Raw genomic sequence first — 26,021 nt, 5'->3', positions numbered from 1 at the left:
TCCCAGGCACGCACCGATGCACCCCTTGTCAGGCCATGCTGTGGCAGTGTCCCATATAAAGTAGAGGAAGATGGGCACGGATGTTAGCCCAGGGCCAGTCTTCTTCAGCAAAGAGGAGGAGTGGCATGGATGTTAGCTCAGAGCTGACCTTCCTCACCAAAAAGAGGAAAAAAAAAGAAAGTTTTCTAGGCTTCCTCGATTGTTTTTGTTTGGTTTTTTTGACATTAGGCTTAACTATCTTGGGCAGCATTGGGAAATGACAAAACTGAACCCAGCATGAGCTACAGAGATAAAGAGAGAAAGGGAGCTGGTAGTTCCAGCACCAGCAGTTTCCTGGGAACAGGGGTGGCCTGCCACCAGGATGCCTTTGGCAAAAGGCTGAGCTTGGAGCTGCCCCCATCCCACCAGAGCTGCCCTGACAGAGGCTTCACGACCCCGTGTCGGCAGCCACCCCAACCACCCACAATACCTCCCTGCTCCCTCTGTAGACCTGCCACAGTTCTCCAAAGAGGGGCAGAGTAAAGGCATTACCTTAGGGAGGAAGAGGGCAGACGAGAGCTGGAAACACAGGAAGCAGTTTTTCCAAGCACTGTTATACAGAAACACACTACAATATGACCTCAAAGCTATAATATTTCCAAAATGCTTTCTCTACTTCTAACCTTAGAAAAAATCAATTTGTACCTGATTTTTCCCTGTAAGATTTATTCCTTTCCTTCTTATGCAAAAGGAGATTACAAGAATCCTGTATTTTAAAAAAATTTTATTTTGATCCTTCCTAGAGGAATACAGATTTGAATGAAATACATTCATTCCATAAATACATTAGCAGCAAAACCTTCCCACTAGAGTTCTCTCTACTCCAGCCCAGAGCAGGAGAGCATGTCCCATCAACCATCACCTTAAGGATGTGTCTGCTTCTTGCTTCTGCTTCCTGCTGAAGGCAGGATACGCATAGGAGAGACCAGGTGAAAGACAAGATGGATGGATGCATGAACTAAGCCAGGACCCTGAAAACACACCCACGTGGTGACCATTAAGCCTTCTACACCTTCCAAATCCTTTGGCATCCACCATGCTTGACTGATGAGGTCCTTCACAACAGGCAACTGGGGAGGTCTAACCTTGCAAATGCCATCAACATGGCTGCAGCCATTTGTCATTCTGACTTGGCGACACTTTAATGGTGTCTCTTCCTTTCATAGGGTAAGCCAGATATAAAGGATCATTCCCTCCTTCTTTGCACAGGCCGAGGTACCACTTTGCCAGCTGCGTCCACATGTGCTTGTTGTCTGATAATCCAGCAGGCATTATTTGGCTCGCTGCACCTCCAGGTCCACTTTGTCAAGGGCTGGAGGCTTTATTGGAGACAGAGACATGTCTAAACTTACAAAGATCTCTAAATAATAATAACCAGGTGACTCACCCTGTCTTCCGTCAAAGCCGGTTTCTTGGACAGCGGCCCCTGAGTCTCTCCTTTTCTTCTCTCCATCACTGCCCATTGCCTGGCTGCTCCTTTTTTATCCGCCCTCTAGGCACCTGCTGAAATTTTGGGAAGATCTACCCTCAACTCCCAAAGAGCCAGGAGAGATTAAGGCAGGTAGGGCTCTAAACTTGTTAGCTGCAGAGTAACGAACTTACACTGCCGTGTCCCAACATGTTCTGGGATGAGTGTAAGTCATCGTAGTCTGCATAAAACCAAACACCAGAACCACAACTGGCAATCAGGATGACTGAGGCAGGGACCTAGCTTAGAGTGCTACCAAGTCATGGGGCTGGGAGGAAGAGAATAATGGAAGAACTTAAAACAAATCTGATTTGTTTGGGCAGCGGGCAGCTTCGACTCAGACATAACTGCATCGCTCAGATTATCATTTAAACAAAGAACAGACTTCAAAAGTTGACACTTTCCTCCCCATACATGACTGAAAAATAGGACACATGCTCTCTTTCCCTAATCTGTTTAAAGTGTTTTCATTAGGATACTCCTCTGTAAGTGCTTTATCCATTCCCCTTCAGTCTCTTTTGTCTGCTGGCTGGAAGGACATCACAAACCATTTTATATAAAAACCATTGTAGTGGATAATTGGTTATGTGTGTTTTTCCCTTTTGCATTTTCCATCTGAAATAGTTGGCTTTTCTTTTATTTATGTGCAGAGAGGGACTCATCTGCTGAATACACAGCACTGTTAATCCGACAGTCTTCTGTCCCCACAGAGTCTGCTAGTTCTTCCTCCTCTGAGTCCTCCTCGTCTTCCTCCTCTTGTGCTGAGGAACTGGAGGTGGGCCCTTTGCAGGTTTTCAGGTGGCGGGTGAGATGATATTTGGTTAGGTAAGCCTTTGTACATTTTTCACAGACATAATCCCGTTTTCCTTCATGTGAATTGAGATGTTTCTTTAAGTGATTTGTTCTCAAGAACAGCTTATCACATTTGGGACACTTGATCTGGCGTTCTCTAAGAGGAACACAAGAAAAAACATTTGATTTGGGATTACAAATGACAACTGAGGCAAACATTTATTCTTCACAACCTCAGGCCTTTGTCATAGAAGCTCTACCCAGCTAGAACCAGACTGTTTTATATGAGATATATCATACGGAAGAGTCATAAAACATTTGTAGTTTAAACAGCATAGATTGATTTTGCCTGTTTTGGAATTCGACATAAATGAGATCATTCTGGACATATCTCTTGCGTTTTGCTTCTTTTACCCAACATTTGTAAAAATCATTCAAGTTGCTGTGAATATCAGTAGTTTGTTCCCTTCCATTGCTCTATGCTACTCACAAATACACCACAATTCACCTGTGGTACTGGATTTGTCTATTGTTAACAGATATTTTGGTGGTGTCCAGTTCTTTATTATCACAGGCAAGACTGCTATGAAGACTGCTATGAACATTTCTATACTGGTCCGGTGGTTTGCATATGCATGAGTTTCTCTAGGGCATATGCTCAGGAACAGTACAGTTGACTCAAAAGATATGCACATCTTCACCTAGATAAGACTAAACTATTTTCCAATGTGGTTGTTATCAATATACACAGGCATCAACAGCCATTTACAAGTTCCTGTTGCCCTCACTCTAACAATGGAAGACTGAAATTTGAAAATTTTTGCCAAGTGGCTAGTACATAATATCTCACTATGGTGTAATGGTAGCCCCTACAACAAAAAATTTTCCAGCTTAAAAGGTCAGTAGTATCAAGGCTTGAGTAACCCTGGCCTAGACATTTGAGAGCTGAAAAGAACCTGAGAGATCATTTAGACCAGGAATTTTTAAACTTTTTTTTTGAGCAGTTGAACCCTATGTCTTAATGCAAGTTCAATACATGTAACATAAAAGGGGGTTAAAATCCTTGAAGAAGTGGGAGGGTGCAGCGGGAAGTTCTGAAGTCTGGCCTCCTTAGCATTTCCACTACCTTCTCTCAGAAGATGACACTGAAGGACTCCATGGAGTGACAGGATGTGGAAAACTGAGTCCCTGCCTTCAAGGTGCTTACCTGCTAGTGGAGGAGTTACACGACAAATAAGTTAAAAAAAATATAATGTGATATCAGACAGTAATAAGTACTATGGAAAAAAATGAAGCCAGGTAAGAGTGATGGAGTCCTATTTTAGATAAGATAGTCAAGGAAGGCCATTCTGAGGAGACGATGACATTCGAGCAGAAACCTTAATGAAGCGAGGGAGGAAGACAGGGAGATATCTAGCGGGAGAAGTTTCTAGGCAGAGGCAGTACAGTGCAAAGGCCCTGAGACTGGACTGTGTTTAGTATGCTGAAGTAGTAGCAAGTGGAGGGCCAAGGGGACTAAAGCAGAATATGAGGAGAAAAGTAATAAAAGATGAAGTTGGAGAGGTAGCCAAGTAGCACTACCACATCATAAAGGGACTTCTAGGCTATGCTAAGACCTTTAACCCAAGTTGCTGGGAAGCACTGGAGATTTATGAGCAGAGATGGGCACAATCTGACTTAAGTTTTAAACGGATCACTCTGGCCACTGTGGACAGAATACAGTGTTCGTGTGTGTGCACCTGTGTGTTTATCTGTGTTGGGGAATGGATGAGAAGAGTAGAAACAAGGAGGTCAGCGGCAAGACTACTGAAGTGGTTCACACGAAAGATGCTGGTGGTCTGGACTAGGTGAGAGTTGAAAGAGGAAAAGAATGGAAAGGGGCTGGCCCAATGGCATAGTGGTTAAATTTGGGAGCTTCGCTTCAGCGGCCCAGGGTTCGCAGGTTTGGATCCCGGGGCGCGGACCGCTGCACTGCTCATCAAGCCATGCTGTGGCGGCATCCCACATACAAAATAGAGGAAGATGGGCACAGACATTAGTTTAGAGCCCATCTTCCTCAGCAAAAAGAGGAAGATTGGCAACAGATGTTAGTTCAGGGCCAATCTTTCTCACCAAAAAGAGAAAAGAATGGAAGACTGAGTTAAGGATGACTCCAAGGCATTTGGCTTGAGCCACTGGGATGAATAATGATGGTGCCATTTACAGAGCTGGTGAACACTGGGGGAAAATCAAGTGTGTACAGGTAATATTAAGAGATGACTTTTAGACATATCAGGTTTGAGTTGCCAAATGGACATCCAGAACTCAGGGATGCTGAGTGAATGGTTAGCTCTGTGAGGCTGGAGAGATAAATCATAAAGACGGTATCTACAGCCATGGGACTAAGGTGATAACCTAGGGAGCAAGTGTCACTGTTCTTGCTCTCAAGTTCCTCTTTCTTAGAGGAAGGGCAAAGCCAGTTTCTGCCACATGCCTTACACCCTCAGGGGAACACTGTAGGAGAGGAACAACTCCATTTGGTTTTAGGGCTAGAGCTGTTCTCTTTTCTAAGCAGATAAACAGAATGAATTCCAATACTACTATAACCACTTTGAAATGCCTAAGTAAAAATACAAACATCTGAAAATTTTACCAATGATCTCTGTAAGAAGCCTAAAGTCTCATTCAAAAACATTTTGACTGAATAGCGCTTCTTTTATGAATGACTTACACTAGCTTAAAGTCTCGACAGTCCAAAAACTTCTTTCTATCCCAGGGGAGTTTGGCAAAAAGGCTTATAATATTTCATCCTGACAAAGAGTCCCGATCCACATTTAAGAGAAGTGTTTTCATTGGCTGATACCCGAGAAAGCCAATTCTCAACCCAAATAGAGAGAAACAGTTTTAAAACTAATCTCAAAACAATTTATATGGCATTATGCTGTGAAATGTCTACAAAAAAAGCAAGTAAAAATTTAGGCATCACTTGAAAGAACAGAAAGTCAAGGTCAAGGAAGAGAATAACTCCACTTTATTATACACTGAACAGATCATATCTGAACACTGTGTTCTCTTCTGGGTACCAAATTTGCAACTAGGTATTAAGAGGAAAAGTTGCAGAAATTAGGGACATTTGTTTTGAGGAAGAGGGTTTAAAAGGAACCTGACAGTGATCATAAGCATGAAAGGCTGTCAATTTAAAGAAATATTAAACATAGGTGTATCATTCCAGAGGACAGATGTAGAAACGAATGGAGAGAAGTTTGATTCAAGCAAAACTTCTCAAAACTAAATTGTGGGGCCGGCCCGGTGGCGCAAGCAGTTAAGCGCGCGCGCTCCACTGCGGCGGCCCAGGGTTCGCCGGTTTGGATCCCGGTTGCGCACCGACGCACTGCTTGCCAGGCCATGCTGTAGTGGCGTCCCATATAAAGTGGAGGAAGATGGGCACGGATATTAGCCCAGGGCCAGTCTTCCTCACCAAAAAGAGGAGGATTGGCAGATGTTAGCTCAGGGCCGATCTTCCTCATACGTACAAAAAAAAAAAAAACTAAATTGTGTGGTATTCAAGAAGAAACAACGTAAGCACTTGCCAGAGATATTGTGGGAACAAGTCTATTGTTTGGATGAACTCAGTAGCTCACAACTCTGGCTGGACATAAGAGTCACCTGGGGAGATTTTTAAAAATACTGTACCCAGGTCAGGGCTCTCCCTGACCAATTAGAATCCCTGCAGGTGGTGCCTTGGCACCAACTGTTGTTTTTCACATTGCCCAGGTGATTCTTACGAGCAGTGTAAGAAACTGAATATTTGTGGCTCCCCCAACTCCTACGTTGAAGCCCTAACCTGCAATGTGATGGCATCTGGAGGGGGGTGCCTAGGGGAGGTAACTAGGTTTAGGTGAGGTCATGAGGGTGGGACCCCCATGATGGAATTAGTGTCCTGTAAGAAGAGCAAGAGAGACCAGAGCTTGTTTGCTCTCTCCGCTACATGAGGACCCAGCAAGAAGGCAGCCACCTGCAAGCCAGGAAGAGGCCTCATCAGAACTCACCACTTGGGCACCCTGATCTCCGACTTCCAGCCTCCAGAAGTCTAAGAAAATAAACATCTGTCGTTTAAGCCACCCAGTCGATGGTGTTTTGTTACGGCAGCTCCAGCTGACTAATACAAGCAGCTAGACTAAAGGATCCCAGAGTTCTCTTTCAACTCTAACACTGTAAAATCCTATGTAATATTTGATAATTATTGTGTCTAATTTCTAAAATTTCACACTAATAACAAAACTATTTAATGAAGACTGTTGTAAAAAGAGACTTTGAGAGTCAGGAATGCAGATCCAGACTCCTTGGATGTTTTTAGTGTTTCAGATGGCACTGTGATTAGGAACTGGACAAAAGAGTTGATATCAAAGCAAAGTACTTATCTAAACTCTACAATAAGAATATAAAGTTTCCAATGAAGATGAAATTCTAAAGAGTACCTCTAGAATATGAGCTAATGTTTTCTCCCTCTTCTAATGCTTGCTAGAAGCTAAGGACCACAAAATCTGTTCTCTTCTCTCTCCCACTACTGTGATTAACACAGGCTAGGCATTTAATTGCACTTAAATTAATGCAATAAATTCCTAATGGGTCTCCCAATGTTTGGCCTTCTCCTCCTTCAATCATCCTGTCCTGCTGCCAGAGTAATCTTTATAAAATGGACACCTCACCATAACATTCTTTTCCTTAAAATCCTTCAATGCTTGTACAACAATGTGAATATACTTAACATTACTGAACTATATACTTAAATAATAAATTAAGTACACGGTAATAAATTTTATGTGTTTTTTACTACAATTAAAACACACACAAAGCACAGAACAGTGCCTGGTACATGGGGAGGAAAAATCCTTCTATGGTTCCCATTATTTCCAAAATGAAATTTAATTTTCTTAGTTGGATAAAAGGCTCTTCGTGACCTGGCTGCCGCCCCTCTCCCATTGCTCTCTCACACGCACACTACGCTCTACCTATAAAGAACTACTTGCATTCCATAGTCCTTTTTGCATCTGTGTTTCTAAAGGTGCCATTCCCTCTGTCTAGAATACTCTCCCCATCCCTTACCTTTCTTTGCTTCCCCGAATAATTATAATTTATCTTCTTTAATGCTTAAACTACCAGAAAGCTTTCCCAGGACACCTCCAGGCTGGTTAGGTGACCCTCTTCTGTGGTCTCTCAGGATCCAATGCTTACTCTAACAACTGCATCACAGTATGGTAAACATCTACTGGTGTGTTTCTCTTACTGGACTTTGAGCTCTTCAAAGACAAGGAACTGCGTCTTTCATTTCTGTATGTTCACCACTTAGCACAACGCTAGGCTTCAAGGAGGTATTTAAAAATATATTTGTTAAATAAATGAGATTATGTTTTGAAATATGAATAAAATACAAAGAGTGGACGTGAAAAATAAAGCAAACAAGTGAAATCTTCCAGGACAAACAGAAACTTAGTTTTCCGACCTTTACGTGGCTAAGTGGAACACAGGAGGCATCCACCAGGGTGCCAAGGCAGGAGACGACGACGAGTGGAGTCGTCTGCAGCCACACAACGGTCCACCACCTGAGGAGCATCCTGGCTGCGGGCTAACTTACTGTGTGTGGATGAGCACGTGCTGCTTGAGGTCCTGCCTCCGCATAAACAGCTTGTCACAGTAATCACACTTGAGATTCTTCTCACCCGTGTGGATAACCATGTGGGACTCCAGGTGAGCCTTCTGGGTGAAAGACTTGTCACACAAAGTACACCTGTAGTTCTTCTGACCTGCACATTAACCCAAATTACCACACTGTGAATACAACCACCACTAGCACTCTCAAGAAGAACAGGCACAGGTACGGGTGTGCGGCAGAGGCAGGAATAAAAGGGACCTGACTGGTAACTGGCACTTCTCTTTCTCGGGCTGTCCCCCTAGAACCACTCAGAGCCACTGAATTCATATTCTGCAACTAAAGCTGGTGGAGCTAACAAATCTGACCTCCTTCTAGGACTGCTTACCTAAATACACATTTTTTTTTAATGTTCATAGCTAACACACGATATAGAATCTGGAAAAAAAACCCACTTATAATTCTAGCACCCAACCTAACTCAGTTATTGAAAATAAAACCTCGTGAATTCTAGTACTTGTCTACAGGCAAACATTTCTACAACTTATATATATATATTTCATAGTTTTCTCTCTCCTTTTTAAACATAGAAAATGACTTCATAAACCAGGGATGAAATAAAAATCTTAAGAATGCAGAAATAAGATTACTCTAAGTCAGGGGTTGGCAAACCTTTTCTTAAAGGCTAGTCAGTACTTTAAGCTTTCCGGGCCATACAGTCTCTGTCACGACTACTATCTTAATGCAAAAGGATGAGGAAGAATTTTACTTTCAAAGATCTCCCAAATGACCCAGTCAAGAAAGCTAAAATTTCATCAGTTGTTTTGCAGTTCTGTATGAAAAAAATAAGTGCTAAAAGGAAGGTTGGTTTGCATGGAGTTTAGAAAACAGAAACTCAAAAAACAAATTTTGGTACTATTTATTGAGCAACATTCAAAGGAGAGAAATTGGCTCTGGCCAGTGACCAGGGGTGAGCTCTAAGGGCAGGCTCAGGCTGTTTCTATAGAACTCCCCTTGCTTTAAGTCAAACATGGATTAACTTCCCAATTATTAACTGCATTTTCCCAGTCACCTTCAAACTACAGCGGGGACACCTAGAAAGTGGAGCATCTTAATAACCAGAAGTAACACTCTCTGAGGAAGTACAAATACCCACCAAGATGTATCACCCGATGAATTCTGCTGACAGCCAGCTGGACTCGTTCTCTAACGTCTTATCTCAACTCTACCTGCAAGACTATCTCACTGCAAGGCCTTTCACAATTTCTAATTGCTGCAAAATCCCATTTTGATGGTCGGATACAACTTACCTGTATGTATCTTGAGGTGAGTCCGCAGGTTGCTGGGATCACTAAAAGCCTTGCTACAGAAATCACATTTGTGGGGCTTCATACCCATGTGCCCCATGAAGTGGACATGAAGTTTGGAAGGAGAGATAAAAGCTTGGGGGCACATTGAGCACTTCCACTTCCTTTCTTTGCTGTGGCTGGGCCCATGGCTGCTGCTGTGGCCCTGGGTAGGAAGATGGTTATGGATGTGGCTGGTCAGGTGGGCTTTGAACTCTGCATAGGAATTGCATTCCTTGCCACAGTTACAGAGGTGCACATCTGGGTGTTCGGGAACACCTTAAAAAAAAAAATTACTCAAAATCTCCTGACACTTAAATTTTAAAACTTGCTCTTGATATTAATAATTGTTGCTTACAATTCTCCCTCCTACCAAAATTTCCAGCTTGCCCACTACCTGTAACACTAAAATGTCTTGTTCAATGCTCTAGTCCCAGCATCTAAAATAGTGTGCCGGGCACAGAGGAAGCACCTGGTAAATACTGGATTATACGGCATCTTTCCTAGGCAAAAAGCTTTAAAATGCTGTAGCACACACAAACTCTTAAACATCACTTGTCATCATGACACACACAACGCAAAGAAAAAGCCCATGAAGGTTAAATCAATTCAAAGAGCTTTGCTATCCTTTATGAACTTAAATTACAATTGTACTGGCTCAAAAAGTAGCCTCAGGAACTTCAAATTCCCCAAATCAAAGTCCTAACACAAAGGTTTATTTCATATGAATCCTGCTTGGTCAATAACCTTCAGCTTGTGAAGAACCTCACAGATTTTAACAGTTCTAACATAGGAGTAACATCCTGCTTTTATACATACAAAGGTATGCGATACGCCTCAGCTGACATGTAAATCATTACCAAAGCTTTACTTCTGGTCCTCAGTGCTTTTACTATGCTAGATTCATGACAAACAAGTCTTACGTTAACTTACCAATCTGCTGAGCATAATCTCGACTATAGTAAAAAAGCAGCTCGTTTTCAGGAGGAATATCTTGTGAGGTGCAGAAATAGATTTTTCCATCATGGGGATAAGCCACCAAATTCTGCTCCTCCCGGTTCCTAAGTTATCACATTTAATAGATAAAGCATACTAATTTTGAAATATACACTAAATACATCATACCCCTATACCAAAATCCTATACGAAAACTTAGATATAATATATAATATATATTAACTATATAATATAATATAATATAATATAATATAATATAATATAATATAATATAATATAACTATTTCTCTGGGTCACTTTTCTAATTCCCTAACCTACCCATTAGGAGGGACTTATATAGAAAAAGAATTCTTACTTCAGTACATCAGATTGCCCTTTATAGTCGGAAACACTAAAGTATGTTACTGGAAGCAAGACAAGTAAATAAAATGAAGTCTCAACAAAACAATATGACAGAGACACAGAGATAGACGGCCGAACTACAACAGCCTGTGGGGCTGACTAATAGCCAATAAGAAGAGAAGGTACCCACTTGCGAATTCAATGGTGACTGTATCATTCCTTATTACAGTGGCAAGTTGAATAAACTGTTCATTAACAAAGGATAGTTTCTTATGTTCTGATTCATAATCACCATTAGTCAACAACTATTGGAATGAAGAAAGTGAAAAGCCTTAGGCCTTAAAGTATGTGCAGATACCAGTGTAATTTGGATTCTTTGGCTCTTCCCTATTTTATGGAAAGCTTCCTATCGAAAGATGTCTGAATCGTAACCATTGTATCTAAGACTACTCTTACCTAGCCTTGCGCACAAACATCATCCAATTACATTCATTTTCGTCAGCTGTAATGATGCAGAATTCAAGGACACCGTTGTGGTATATCTGCCAAGAGAAGGCAAACATGTATGTCAAATGAACTGACAAGCGATACAAAGTGCCCCTAAATTTAGGCTAGCAATAGCCTATTGACTCTGCAGGAAGTACCAGCTTTCCCAGTCAGTGTGAAAACCCAGGGTTGCCTTCTCACATGTTTGATATCTCACCAGTCCCCCTATTTCTGGCAATATTTCTGGCAATATAATAAAGACCATCAGAGACCTACAGTTAGTGCTCAGTGTACAAAATGACATTGCTCTTGATTATTCACATTTTGGCTTGACTGGAAAAGACAAAAAAAAAAAAAAAAAAACAGTCTACTTGTCTTCATCACCCACCACATTACCGTAGCACTGAATGACTCAACTGACATGAAGATCAGAGAACCATCTCTTCTCATTATTTTTCCAAGGGACCTAGCCTTCTTCTATGTTCTTTTGGATACCAAAATTAAAGTCCCCAATGCCAGTGGCACCTTACCTTTCCAGTTATCACAAGACCCACTTTCCTCTCACTTCAATTTTGGAAGTATCATTCCCAAGCTATTGACTACCACTCTATAAAAAAATGTTATAGGAATAGCTGTTTATGTCAAAACCTTGTGTTTCTAGCCCCTCTCATTAGAAAACTAGAGAAATAATCTTAGCTTCTAATGCCAGAATTGTTTCCCAATCTAAATATTTGAGGGATGTTTTAGTTGATTACAAAATAAGCCTTTCATCATATAAACAAAGTCCATGGCCTGAGCTGCCACAAGTAATTAAAAGGAAGAATCTTTGGGTTATCTAACAGGATGAAGAATAAAATAGTTTATCTTCTATATTCAACAGCTGGTGTTTTGCTATGTATTATAACTTGTCTACCGAGAACAGAAAGGATATGATATTAAATAAATAACTGACGAGTGAATGACACTGTGTGAGTCCTGGCTAATTTTGAGTTTTATATTGCTTTTAACTATCTCATTATAATAACATCCAAAAGCCACAGAAAAGTTTCACAAACACTGACCTTCCAGATATGGTTAACTTCCTTGTCTGTCCATTCTGCTACTTCCATGGAGTGACTCTGCTGGCCAATGAGAGGCCCAAAGCAAGTCCGCACAGGAATGGTTTCTCCAGCCCACACACCTAGCAGTGGAAGGACACCAACTACACAATGAGTGACTGATTTAAACATCTAACAGGATAGAGAAGAAAGAGTAGCTTAACTCATGCAAAGAATCTTATTTTCAGTGAACCGAAGAACTACTGATATTCCAGCACTCCTGACAGGTAGCTAAGTTTTATGGCTTCTATCCTGCAAATATGGAAAATGTAATGAACAAATTAAATGGGGCTCAGAAGAAAATGCACAGTAAGATGCAGTATCAAATTTCTGAACCCAGTTTTACACACAAGGAACCAAACCTTGTCCCTGCAAATGTTATTTTGGAGTTAATACATAAAAAAGACTAGAGAATATTATTCTATTATAAAAATATAAAGCAATTACTACAAAATAAATCAAACTTCTAAAATCGTTTGTACTTAAAGTACTGCTCTATATCATCTAAGCTGTTCAATGCTTTCAATTGACTCATGCCCAAGCTACAGCTGAAAGAATTATAAACCTAGATTCATATTTTCAAAGAAATGGCACAATAATTCACAAACCATGTTAAATTCAAATATGGGTAAGCATACTCTGGCAGTCTACATTCCTTTTTCCTAAGAAGTATTAGCCACTTTACAAACATTTTATCTAAACATTTTTTGTGATAAATGGTTATCAGTGGTGAATTTTTCATGTTTCTATAAAAGAAACTAAGTTTCAAGGAGTGTTTTCTCATGATAACTGTTAGTGGATGATACAGCTGAGAATAAAGTCAAGTCTTCTAAGACTCAGGCCAGGCATCTCTTCTCTACTCAGTTCTGATTCTAAGAAAGAGGAACTTTCCCAATAAAGTTTTCAACTTGACTTATTGCTATCACCACTGAACAAGACAAGTATTCCCTAAAAAGATAACTCTTAGGCCATAAATTGACTTTTGGATCAACCAAATAATCACTAAATTATACACATCCACTTTTACAGCTCCATCTCACAAAAGAAGAAGAGATTTGATGGGGTTTTATGGTTTCAAGGTTCTTACCAACTTCTGCTCCCACAATTGACTGGCGGAGAACAAGCTGCTTTGGGAGAGAAAGCCTCGCTCTGCTATCTATTGGAGTGTCAGGAATAAAAGTCACTGGTCCGTGATCGGGGCAGTCTGAAGGATAGGCTCGGTCACAGAGAGTGCACCCTGTAGATGGACAATCGAGAAATACAAACGGTTTTAGTTCAAGCAGTCTGAATTACCACCTGCTTTTTTATTTAAATGCTAATTACTAAAATGTAAAGAAGCAAGGTTCCAGTAGAAATAGTCTGATCAAAAAACCACTTTCTTACACTAAAATATATATCCTCTCTTATACCTCTCTTCAGCAAGATTTGAATTTTTTCTTTTTATCCAACAGGACAAGCTTCCTATTCAGTGCATAAGAGAAAGACTGATCAAAAAATAATATTATGTTACCTTACGAATCAAGTACATTATTCCTTATATTAGGTAGATAAGCAATACCTTTAGATATGATGTTCTAAAATCCAAAATTTTTCAATTCTACCAAACTGTAAGAGGAAACTGAGTTGAAATGCTGTTAGTCATGGAAAGCCAAAACAGAGATGACACGACAGGACAACAGAGTCAGAGCCAGTTGCACCACTATTCTCTTTTGTTTCACTGTAGACAAGCTAGTCAACCAGATTTTGATGACAAACTCTTAAGACAAAAAAAAAAATTGCCTTTGGGACAGCAGGTAGAATCACATTCTTGCAGACATATTTGCTTAAAATTCTTAATTTCTTATTGTTCATATGGTCTTTTTGCATTGTCAGAGGTTACTGCCTTCATATACTGTTCTCTATGCTTACAGTAACTTCACTTTTACAAGCTTATGAGTGTCCTTCTTCTCCATAAATATTTTGCTCTATTCTTTTACTTTCCTTTCTCTCTGTTAAGGAATTGTATTCGTGATCCTATTAGTGAATAGTTGAGTTCAAAATTTCCCATTCACAAAATAGACGGAATGCGTAAACCTTACAATCACAGCTATCCCAGTGTCTTTTGGCCAATAAGTACATGTAAAGACATTCAACATCATTAGTCATTAGAGGAATGCAAATAAAAAGCACAGTGAGATGCTACTTCACACCCACTAGGATGGCTATAATAAAAAAGAAAGAAAATAAGTGTTGGCAAAGATGCAGAGAAACCAAAACTTTCATACACTGATATTGGGAATGTAAAATAGCACAGCCACTTTGGGAAAGTTTGGCAATTCCTCAAAAAGTTAAACGTAGAGTAACCCCACTCCTAGATATATATCCAAGCGAATTTAAAGCATATGTTCATACAAAAACTTGTACATGAATGGTCACAGCAGCATTATTTATAATAGCCAAAAAGTAGAAACAATTCAAATGTCCATAAATGATAAACAGATAAACAAAATGTAGTATATCCATACAGTGGAATATTATTCAGCCATAAAAAGGAATGAAGTGGGCCAGCCCCGTGGCTTAGTGGTTAAGCGCACGCGCTCTGCTACTGGCAGCCCAGGATCAGATCCCGGGTGCACATCGACGCACCGCTTCTCTGGCCATGCTGAGGCCATGTCCCACATAGAGCAACTAGAAGGATGTACAACTATCTACTGGGGCTTTGGGGAAAAAAAAGGAGGAGGATTGGCAATAGATGTTAGCTCAGAGCCGGTCTTCCTCAGCAAAAAGAGGAGGATTAGCATGGATGTTAGCTCAGGGTTGATCTTCCTCACAAAAAAAAAAAAAAGGAATGAAGTACTGATACATGCTACAACATGGATGAGCCATGACAACATTATGCTAAGTGAAAGAAGCCAAACACAGAAAGCCACATATTGTATGATTCCATTTACATGAAATGTCCAGAATAGGTGAATTCATAGAGATAGAAAGTAGATTAGTGGTTGTCTGAGCATGGTAGGAAGGGAGGGAAACATGAGTGACTGCTAATGAGGTTTCTTTATGGAGTGATAAAATAAATTTTAGAATTAGATAGTGGTGATGGTTGCACAACCTTGTCAATATCCTAAAAACCACTAAATTGTACACTTTAAGGTATATATGTGAACATCTCATTTTTCAAAAAACACACTTAGAAGCAAGATGTTCTGCTTGTGCACTTAAAAAAGGATCAACAGGCTTATTTAGGCCTCTTCTGCTAAATTAATGATCCTATATTAATTACATTCCTAAATTAAAATATTTGAAAATTACAAATTTGAGACTTCAGAAGGTCTCCCCACTGCTTGGCTTCTGCAGCACCAGAAGCTTCCTCCAACTTTCCTGACCCTCCTGTTCAGTCTACTTCAGAAACTCTTCCTCTACTGCTGTATCTTAATATCCCTAGCCCTCCTGTCATTCCGCTCTTACTAGGAGATAATTTCACCCCCACTTCCATGGCCATAATTAACATATTAACGCTGAGGATCTCTAAATATTTCCAGACAGATAGATCTCTGAGGTCCAGATTCAACTTCTCATTAGAGATCCCTACTGCATATCTCACAGACAGTACAATCAACATGTCTAAAACTGGACTCACCATCACTCCTCAAAAGAATCATCTACTCCTCTTCCACCATTCATTATCCTAAGGAATGGAACCACTACACCTAGTTTCCCATGCCAGAAACCAAGGTTTTTTCCTTAACCCTTCCCTCCCCTAAAACAAGCTCTACTAAGCTCTTGGTAAATATCTTCCACTTTTTCTCATCCTTATTATCTCTACTCTAGGTTGGAAAATCATCACGTTCACTTAAATCACGGCATCATCTTCCCTACCTGTCTACTCACCTCTAACAAACCAGTTATCCTTACGTTACAGCAGAATGCTCCACCCCAGCTCTCACTCCTTAACACCCTTGCCCGGTCTTAGAGGCCCTTTGTTTGGGCTCCGATGTCCCTCTCATCACGCACCCCTCATTTTATGCTTTAGCGATTCTGAACCACTCACGATTCTTGTAGTTCTAGGCACTCATGGGTGCCAGTTCCTGTCTGGGACATTGTTCTTCCTGATTCTTAACTGCCAACATCTTTCCTGATCTTGAGGTCTGTGCTAAGATGTATGCTGCCTCCCCTGGTAAGTCTTCCCTGCCCCTTTCATGCTCTGGTTAGATGCTCTGTCTCAGGCTCCTTCAGCACCTTGCACTTAATCCCATCTTCACACTTTTCATACCATACTGCAACAGCCTGTTTACTTGCCTATGCTTCCCATCAGGCTGTAAGCTCCTTAAAGGCATGCGCTACCTCTTACAGGCCGTCTTCTCCCCAGCACCTAGCGCAGAGGCTGGCATATACAGAGTAAGCACTCAACACGTTCACCGCATGAATGAAGCATGCAGAGACATCAACAAATTGACTGTTTTTATATTGCTTTTTGTTATTATTGCCCCCCAAAAAGAACTTTTACATGCCCAACTATGGTAATTTATATGCCTTCTATCCACCCACATTTCTCCAAGGGGGTAAAAAAGTACACATGATCTAATGAAGTTTGTCTTATGTTGAAAAAGCACAAGACTTGTCACACAAAAGACCTTACTGAAGTTTACTCCTATAATTAACTATTTGTGAAACCTTGGGAAATACCTTAAATACTATTGGGCTAAGCTTATCTGAAAAATACAGAAATGACTGTTTCCTTACTTCAGGAGAACGCTGTGAGAACCAATGAAATGTTTCTATATCATTTGGCTTACCTGAGGAAAAAGCACCACATCAATATAAAGGATAATACAAAGGCAAAGAAAAGTCCAAAGGCTAGTTACTTTCTATACTCCCTTAATCCAACACCTGACTTTGTGACTAAACCTATTAGGGATGATGGCCCTTTCTACCAATATTTCCAAAAGAAAAAGGCTAAGCACACTCACAAATTGTAAACAAGGTTGCCATATTTTCCTTGTTTGAATTGGAGTCTTCCATTTGCAGTGAAGGTGGTACAAAAGAAAGACTGTCTGAAGATACATCTACATGACCTGTCCCCATAGCAACCTCCTGGGTGATGGAGGAGACAGCCACAGGTTCTAGGCTTAGGCCAACTTCATGGAGGGAAACAGATTCTAGGGAGGCGAGGTTGTGTGAGGTAGAGAGTGCCACGCTTACAGAGTTGGTGCTCATGGCCACGGTGTGGATGGAGTCACTGAGGGCACTGTCAGACATCCCGTTGACCCGACTTGCAATGTGGTCTGTCTCCATGACCACAGGGAGCTCCAGGCCATTCCCATGAATGGGTATCACACCACCATGTCCTACAGTGTCTGCTGCAAGGTTGTTGCTCACAGAATCCACAGACAGAGGTTCATGACTTCTGGAGCCATTTGGGATTTGGGAATGCTCGCCTGCAACACCGTCCATTGTAAGCTCTTCTGCCATTCCATCTGTCGAGATTGGGCTGGTGACCCTAGAGACGTTCTCCATAGTGATTGTTGTGTCCAAGGCCACCTCATGGCCATCACTGGGATGAAGACTCTGGGCACCATGTGTGTTCACAGAGCGAGAGTCTATCGAAACAATGCCTGGCTCTAATCCAACATTTCCATTGGACTGATAGGGATCCAGCACTGAAGGGTTATTGGTGATAGATAATGCTGTATTACTGTCAACATTTATGGAGTTGGGGTGGATGTACTGAGGAGGTGGTCTGTCAGCTAAATAAGATAAAATGCCTGAGAAAAGGAAAAGATGAGATATTAGAGACACTGTACCTTGTTAAATATAAAGAATTCCAAATGCTAGAAGCTGTTTTCCTTACAAATATAACTAAATTAAAATAATCTCCTAGTTACTTCTTTGGCTTAATCAATATATATACTTTATAGATAGCAACATACATATACCATAATTCAGCTTTTCCTGTGAAACTCAGAAATCATAAAAAATTAACTATGTTCCTTTGAAGTCACTGGAAATTAATCATTTAAATGATGCCTTTAACATACACATGGTTGGAATTCCTGAGTCCTAAGATGCTGAAATTTGCTCTCTAAGATTTAAAAGGTAAAATGATTTACTAAACGCAGGTCTTCCATGTGAAAAATAAAATTTAATTAAATATAATTGTTTAACTTATTAAACTATCATTATTAAAACAGAATAAAATATTGGAATACTTGTGCTTGTGAGGATGTGGTGAAATGATATTTGCTGCACTGCCAGTGGGAGTGTAAATTACTAAAACCTCTTCGAAAAGTATATATATTAAAACCTCAAAAATGTTCATACCCTCTTGCACAAGAAACTCCACTTATGGTAATCTTCCTCAAATGTATTTTGTAAATATTATACACAAAGACATTCACATAATGGTTTAAAATTGGAAAAACCAAACTGTCCGACAAGATTGATATAAGCCATGGAATATCTATTCAGTAGAACATAATGCATCATTAAAAAGGATAATTATGAAAACCATGTAGCAGTTTGGGAAAATAACTATGTAAAAATAGAGAAAAATATTAAGTGAAAAAAGTAAGACGACGGAATTGTATAGAAAGTACAGTCTTAATTATGAAAAACAGCAAAAACCTGTACACCAAAATAAAAGACAGGAAGGCAGTACACCAAAAAGATGGAAGATGGGACTAAGAATGGTTCCCCTCCCTCATTTGCTAAATTTTCTGAAATGACTATACACTACTTTTATAACAGAATAAAAATTCGATAAGCTTTAATTTATAATACACAATCACCCTGTAGCAGGACATGTGGTTGGTAGGAATTACAATTGCAGAATTATAAAAACTGAACTAAGCAGATCCTGGAGGAGAAAAGAGAAACACTGTTCATGTGCCATTAAGAAATTAAGCTTAGGGGCTGGCCCGGTGGCACAAGCAGTTAAGTGCGCACACTCTGCTGTGGCGGGCCGGGGTTCACCAGTTCAAATCCCGGGCGCGCACCGACGCACTGCTTGGCAGGCCATGCTGTGGCGGCGTCCCATATAAAGTGGAGGAAGATAGCCACGGATGTTAGCCCAGGGCCAGTCTTCCTCAGCAAAAAAAAAAAAGAGAGAAGAGGATTGGCAGATGTTAGCACAGGGCTGATCTTCCTCACAAGAAAAAAAAAACGAAATTAAGCTTAGTCAAACTGCTTTATTAATAACGTGTTATCTGTGCATTCTAAGAGGAAAAGTACATAAACAAAGATTTTTTTTCCCCACCTAGAGATTAATATCTAATAGTGACAAAGAGAAAAAAGTGTTATTCAAGTCTCGAAGAACTGAGGTTAATAGTCAGCTCTAGTCTTTCTTCTAACTTCTCAAATAACTATAATACTTACCAGGTAGAATGGTTCTGAAGTAACTGCTCTCCAGGTGGGGGTAAGGTGGTGGAGGTAGGGTGTAGTTTCTTTCAGGTAACCCACACATCACTCCTCGATCCCCAATACCCATTGGGAGCATCAGAGACAAAGCAGAAGGCAGAGAGCTCAGGGAGGGACCCAGGTTTGGAATTGCCACTGGCAGGCCTACAAAAAAAATTTTTTTTCTCAATTAAAATAAAGTAAGTACTTAAAAACATTCTCTCTAAAATCACTGGCTAAACTCTTAGGAAGGTTTCTGCATATGAGCAAAATTACCTATCCCCAGATAGGCAGTCTGTGCACACATCCACAAACAGGTCCTAAAGTTAGTTCTGAAGTTGGTTCTAAAATGCCAGGTTGATCCTCCAGTTATCTGTGTTGCTGTTAAGTGCCAACACATTTCATTACAATTAAAAACCTAGTTTAAATACAATTTATAAATTACATAGAGATAAAAAGAACAGTAAGAAAACACACCAAAGTTCACAGGAGTGGTCTCTGAGTAATGATATTACAGATTTTTTTTCATATTTTTTTACTTTATTTTCTTTTTTTTTTTTGTGAGGAAGATCAGCCCTGAGCTGTGCCAATCCTCCTCTTTTTGCTGAGGAAGACCGGCCCTGAACTAACATCTATTGCCGATCCTCCTCCTTTTTTTCCCCCTAAGCCCCAGTAGATAGTTGTACGTCCTAGTTGCACATCTTTCTAGTTGCTGTATGTGGGACGCGGCCTCAGCATGGCCAGAGAAGCGGTGCCTCCAGTAGCGGACCGCGTGCACTTAACTGCTATGCCACGGGGCCAGCCCCTATTTTCTATTTTATGTGGTGAGAATGTTTCACTTTTAAAAATTCATAGATATGCTTCTATTTGGAAAATAATCTAAAGTTAGATGTAAAACTGTACATATACACTTTCATACAGCTTTCATATATACGCTGTACTTCATGATTTAAAAAAACTTAAACCTTAGATCATATCTACCTTGGATTATATCTATCTGCAAAGTGAAGTGACTTACTGTGCCTAATTACCATAATGAAGACTCACCAATTTAGGCAGTGCTGATTTGCATTATTTTTGCCAGTGGCAATATTTTTTAATAGGCTTTTCTTCCTTAAAAAGAGTGTCCACTAAAAGGAATGCCTAAGAGATCATCAAATGGGTTAACAACTAATAAAATTTTTTAAAAATTTCGCTTGTGGACACTTAAAGGAATGTGGAGACCCTAGTTTAGATGAATCTTATTCAACTGCTGTATTTTAATAATTAAGCAAGTAATTCTCTATAGAGAACTACTTAAACAACTTATACTCTTAAACATTAACTCCTATTTTGATAAAGAAAGTCCAATATATTACAACGCAGTAGATCCTTAAGAATCACTAGCTTACCATTTTAAGAATCAATAGCTTACCTGTCTCTTATCCATTTCAATAGAAAAAGAAAATTAAAGTAGGCAGATAAAAAGGTTTTAAAAACACAGTGATGGGGGAAAATGAGCTCTTCCTATACTCTGATTCTCTACAAGTTGAGCCTCATGGGGAGTTCCATGTAGGAGCTCCATCTCTGGTACCTCCTCTTTCCCCACAATTCTAGGCCTGGCACATTGGCAGTTCCAGGTTTCAAGGTAGTAGAAAATAAAGCTCAATTTCTCATGCTTTCTGGGAATAGTTACTACAGTAACTTTGATTCTCTATTAACCCAGGGACAGAGTGCCAAGAGTATGAACCAGACGAATGGGTAATCCTAGATTAAATGCCAAGTCAGTTACAGTGCTAGACAAAAGGCCACAACCCAAGAAGTGGACTATCAGGAGAAACTGCTAATCCTGCCCGCTAGGACTCTCGGTGACTCTTTACAAAAATGTCTTCATCATTATGCCACCACACCTGGAATCGCCGTTCAGACGTGCTGGGCTTCTCTCTTCCACTCTTAAAGGGGCTCTGACCCCTCTAGGCTCCATTTAGAATCGATAAAGCAATTAACAATGAATTGCACTGTTGAATTCAGTGTCTGTCCCTTACCACTCACCTGGGGCAGGGATGGCATTGTGAGTGGGTGAGGCAGCCAACCCCAGGTGACTCCCTGAGACTGGCAAGGCATTGCTCACAGAGGATGAAGTCAGTTGCTCCATCCCCACTGGGCTCAGGTTCATCTCATTCATCCTAAGAGAGAGCATACACAACTAGTTATGCAAAAAATTACCTCAGTGACCCCATTTAAGGTACTAAAGAACTTGCAACAATAAGGGTGGGGAAATGAGACTTGACCAACTATTACTTCATTTTTTATGCTCACAGCTCTCCGAGATAGCTAGTGTCATAGTCTACTGATGGGAAACTGGGATTCAGAGACATTAACTAACTCAGTCAATGTCATAGAGCAGGAACAGGATTTAACTCAGGTGTGCCTTGTTCCAAACCCTAAGCACACCATCTAAAGCAAAGTTTGCAATCCTCAGAGCACACTAGCGATGAGGGTTTGTTTGTTTTTTTAAAATTGCCAGTTTTTTCTTTCACAATATTTATTTTCTCCAACTGCCTTATTACTTCAAACCGGGATTTTTATAGGCAGTTTGTTTTAAACTACTCAAAGAATTTTTACTAACTCTTTTACCAGGAATTAAAGGGATTCTGGGTCTGAATTAGATAATCAACGGTGTGAAGAAGCACCATTTTTCCATGGATCAGCATTTTATTAAAATTCTGTATCAATATCTTAATAATTAATAATCTTAATATCTTCCATATATTGAGATTCATTACATAAGGTTTGCTAGATACTTTATAAAAATTACTTCATATTCTCTAATTCTTCAAAATAAGGTAGATGAGAAAACCGAGACTCAAAGAGGGCATGTCATATGCCCCAAATCACACAGCGATGAAGTGGAAGCACACAGATCATGCTGCAAAATACCGCCACGAAGTTTTTCAATACACGGAACTTTTTTTTTTTTTTTGGTGAGGAAGATCAACCCTGAGCTAGCATCTGTTGCCAATCTTCCTCTTTTTGCTTGAGGAACACTGTCCCTGAGCTAACATCTGTGCCCATCTTCCTCTACTTTATATACAGGACCCCGACACAGCACGGCTTGATGAGCAATGCGTAGGTCTGTGCCTGGGATCTGAACCTGGGAACCCTGGGCTGCTGAAGTGGCGTGTGCAAACTTAACCACTACGCCACCAGGCCGCCTCGAGAACTTTTTCTCATCTACAGACCATTTTTGGCAGGCTGAAGAATCTAAGAATCACCTTTTCCATGCCATCTATCTTGCACTGCCATTAACAACATCATGAAAATAATACTGCATACCTGAAACTTACACAATTTAAAAAATGCAATACTGATCTGAACATCATTGGAGGTTGTTACCAATAAGTATTATTCCTAATATAGGAATACCCATAAGTACTCCTATATTAGAACTGAGAGACTGCCATATTATAAACATTATAATTTCAAGAAGCTGGCCAACAGGCTATCCAAAGGAAGTCACTGATGACCTCGAATCCTAACGCAAGTTGTTCTGTGTGTGCCTATGGACATGGGAGGGGTGCAGAGGAGTAGGGGGAATCAAATGGGTCTACATGCTCCTTAGCAGTGAAAACAAACCCAAATAGGTTTTTAATTCTGAAAAGTGGCAATATCAGCTATCAACCAACCTGAAAATAATAACAGCTAACACTTATTACTCCCTTACTATGCATGTCAGGCACTGGACTAAGTGATTTACATGTAATTATCCTGCCTAATCCTTATAACTACTGTGAGGTAGGCATTTTTCTTAACCCCATTTTAGAGATGAGGAAACTGAGCCTCAGAGCAGCTAAGAAACTTAACCCAAGATTACATAACTACTAAGTGGCAGAGATGGGATTTAAATCCAGGTCTGCTTAATTTAAGAAACCCAAACTCTTAACTACAATTAGAAAAAGACAATTACCATAAAAGAACCATTTTGCCTTTCGCACAGTTCCAATACATTAGGATCTGTGTATTTATATTGTGGGGTATGTTAGAAGTCCCACACAGACCTACTCCCGCATTATTCTACATCCACAGGCTTCAACTGTATCCTTCGCCAGGTATCTCATAAAACTAAGCTCCCAGACATTAATAAAGTGTACAAGGCCAATTGAGGACAGAACCTTGTACAGAGTAGGCACTAGGAATATTTATTTAATTTGGATGGAGCAATGCAATCTCATCCTTACTAGAAAGACAACTAGAAGCACATGGCAAATGAGGCACATCTTACGAAGGACAGCACACTAATAACAGTATTTAATTATGTTATAAAAGAATTCAAAAAACCCTGATAGCCTAAGAAAACCAGAGCTACCTTAATTTTGAAAGTTTCTGGGTTTGGGTTGGTTGGAAACAGACTTTTCCTGTAACTTTTTACAGCTATAAACATAACTAAACCTCTATAATCCCTGGGGCAGTAGTGACCTACAAAAAATTGGTTACAATAATTTTTTAAGTACAATTAAAAGTCTGTAGCATCAAATTCCATTCTGAAAATTCCTGAATATTAATCTGCGCACCTAATCTTGAGATAAAAATCAAAATGGTGTTTCTAGGTTGACTAGGCCTTCTCAAACCAGTTCAAACCAGAGTTTAATGTGAGCGGCTCAGCAGATTTCTGCTTTGCTGTGAGTCACTAAAATGCGATGACCTCAGCAGCTATAAACCAAAGGTAACTAGCATCCCACAGAGAGAGAGCAGATGAAGGGAATTTACAATCCGATCCCAAGACTCTCTCATTCTAAAGTGCAATTCTATTCTAACTACCTTTCTCACATGGAACTGTAGGAAGCAATCTTGGGAGAAGGGCCAGAATCAAGAGACCAAGCTAAGCTCTGTCTCTTCTTCCCTACTCATTCCTCAGAGAATCACTTCCTTCATACTTCTACACTTTGTGTGTGTTTCTAACTGACCTATGTATGAACCATTTGCCAGCTACTGATCTTATAACCTTGTCTTAGAATAACACAGAAGTAGCTAACTGAAATGCAGCCACTTTGCAAATGCAATAGACAGTTTCAGTAATTTCAATAAATTTGTTTTATCTTCCTTATCCCCAACATAACAACCTATGAAGGGCCCTAAAAGAACAGCCAAATGTAACTACTTCTTTGACTTCTGTACTGTTCTGGCATGGTACCATAAAGTACTTTAAACATTAGCACCAAGCCTGCAGGATTAAGAACTTAATTTCTCCACATTACTTTTCAAGCCAGACGGTCACCAGCAAAATTCAAGGTGAAGCACCGTGATGAGCTAAAAACACACTTTGGAATCCAGATACAGGTATTATTTAAATGCTCAAATAACTCAAAGGCATAGGATAAAGGGGTCAACGAGCCAACAATCAATGTGTGGCTCTTCGGAACAACTATTCACGTTTGGGGTAAATTAGGTTGAATGAGAGTATATTCGACCCAACACTAGTTTCTGGAGGTCTTGCTCCCTTTGGGACACAAATCCATTTGGAAATCGCACCTGTAACCTTCCCAATGGCACCCAAAACAAACGCAATCTGAACTCTCATTTGCCAGATGTTTTCCAAAGACGTCACCAGCGCTGAGCCCACCAGGCTACTCACCTGTGACGCATCTGCTGGGGGCCAAGGGTCAGAGAAAAGAGCACACGGAGGGCGGGGAACCGGCATCAGGGGCTGCGTTCCAGGGTCACGTGCTATCGCATCTTGCTTACAACCGCTGCCCGCCCGGGGCAGCCCAACTTCTCCCGAGGGCCGGCAGCCGCGCACCCTGCTGCGCGATGGGGCATGCCGAGGGACACCAGGGGCCTTTCCTGCAGGAGCGTCGGGAGCGGGGCTGCCCAACCTGGAGGGGAGGACACGGGCGGTCACCAAGGCACGGGGAGGATGCAGCCCCGTCCCCTCGCCACCCGACAGCCCAGGCGCCGCGGACACCGCCTCCCAAGGGCAGCCAACTGACCGGCGGGCATGGGGCCCGCAGGCCGGGCCGCCCTCGCCCCGCCCCGGCCGGGCCCGCGCGCAGCCCACCTGCTGGCCGCGCGGGGGGCGCGCGCGCCTGCCCCACCGCTTTGTTCCTCATCCGGGCAGAGCTCGCCTCGGGGCGCTCCCCGCCCGCTCGACCCCCGCGCCCCGGGGGCCGCTCGCCTAACGTTTCCCGCCCGGCCTGGCCCAGCCCGCGGTCTCCTCAGGGCCGCACCCTCCGGGGCGCGTTTCCGGCTCCGCGGCCACTCTCTGCGCCCGCCGCCCCGCCCCTCGCGCGTGCGCCCCTCCCCCAGGCGAGCCCCTTCCGCGCGTGCGCACCGCGGGGACCCCGGCCGGAGAGGGGCGGGCGGCGAGAGGCTCGGCCGGGAGCGCCGCGTCTCAGTCCGGCCAGATGGAGTCGAGCGCCGAGCGATCGACCCACAGTTGCTAGGCAACCGGGGCTGACGTGCGCGGAGGGAGTGGGTTCTGAGTCCCCTAAGTCCTCCACACTAGGGTTTCAGTT

The 26,021-nt window shown here is 41.4% G+C and overlaps 1 protein-coding gene across 2 annotated transcripts; it reads right to left on the bottom strand.

The window, feature by feature from the left end:
- Positions 1 to 746: 746 nt before the first annotated feature.
- Positions 747 to 25,737, bottom strand: PRDM4 (PR/SET domain 4). Of its 2 annotated transcripts, none has more exons than XM_087448989.1 (12): positions 25,565 to 25,737; positions 25,142 to 25,382; positions 21,562 to 21,695; positions 19,510 to 19,695; positions 17,106 to 17,900; positions 13,244 to 13,393; positions 12,121 to 12,260; positions 11,030 to 11,115; positions 10,208 to 10,335; positions 9,239 to 9,553; positions 7,914 to 8,082; positions 747 to 2,456 (listed from the first exon to the last, which is right to left on the bottom strand). In XM_087448989.1, exons 2-12 carry the CDS (start codon positions 25,150 to 25,152, stop codon positions 2,144 to 2,146), a joined length of 2,427 nt encoding a protein of 808 aa, XP_087305115.1. In that variant the 5' UTR covers positions 25,153 to 25,382; positions 25,565 to 25,737; the 3' UTR covers positions 747 to 2,143. The 2 variants fall into 2 exon arrangements, with proteins under 2 accessions (XP_087305115.1, XP_087305116.1); XM_087448990.1 differs by having other exon boundaries at positions 12,121 to 12,239; positions 25,565 to 25,735.
- Positions 25,738 to 26,021: the final 284 nt, after the last annotated feature.

This window comes from Ceratotherium simum, chromosome 25 (assembly GCF_057802395.1).
Source record: "Ceratotherium simum simum isolate JZ-2026a chromosome 25, ASM5780239v1, whole genome shotgun sequence".
NCBI lineage: Eukaryota > Metazoa > Chordata > Mammalia > Perissodactyla > Rhinocerotidae > Ceratotherium > Ceratotherium simum.
The sequence above is the reverse complement of the archived record's forward strand: the minus strand, read 5'-3'. Positions and strand labels throughout refer to the sequence as shown.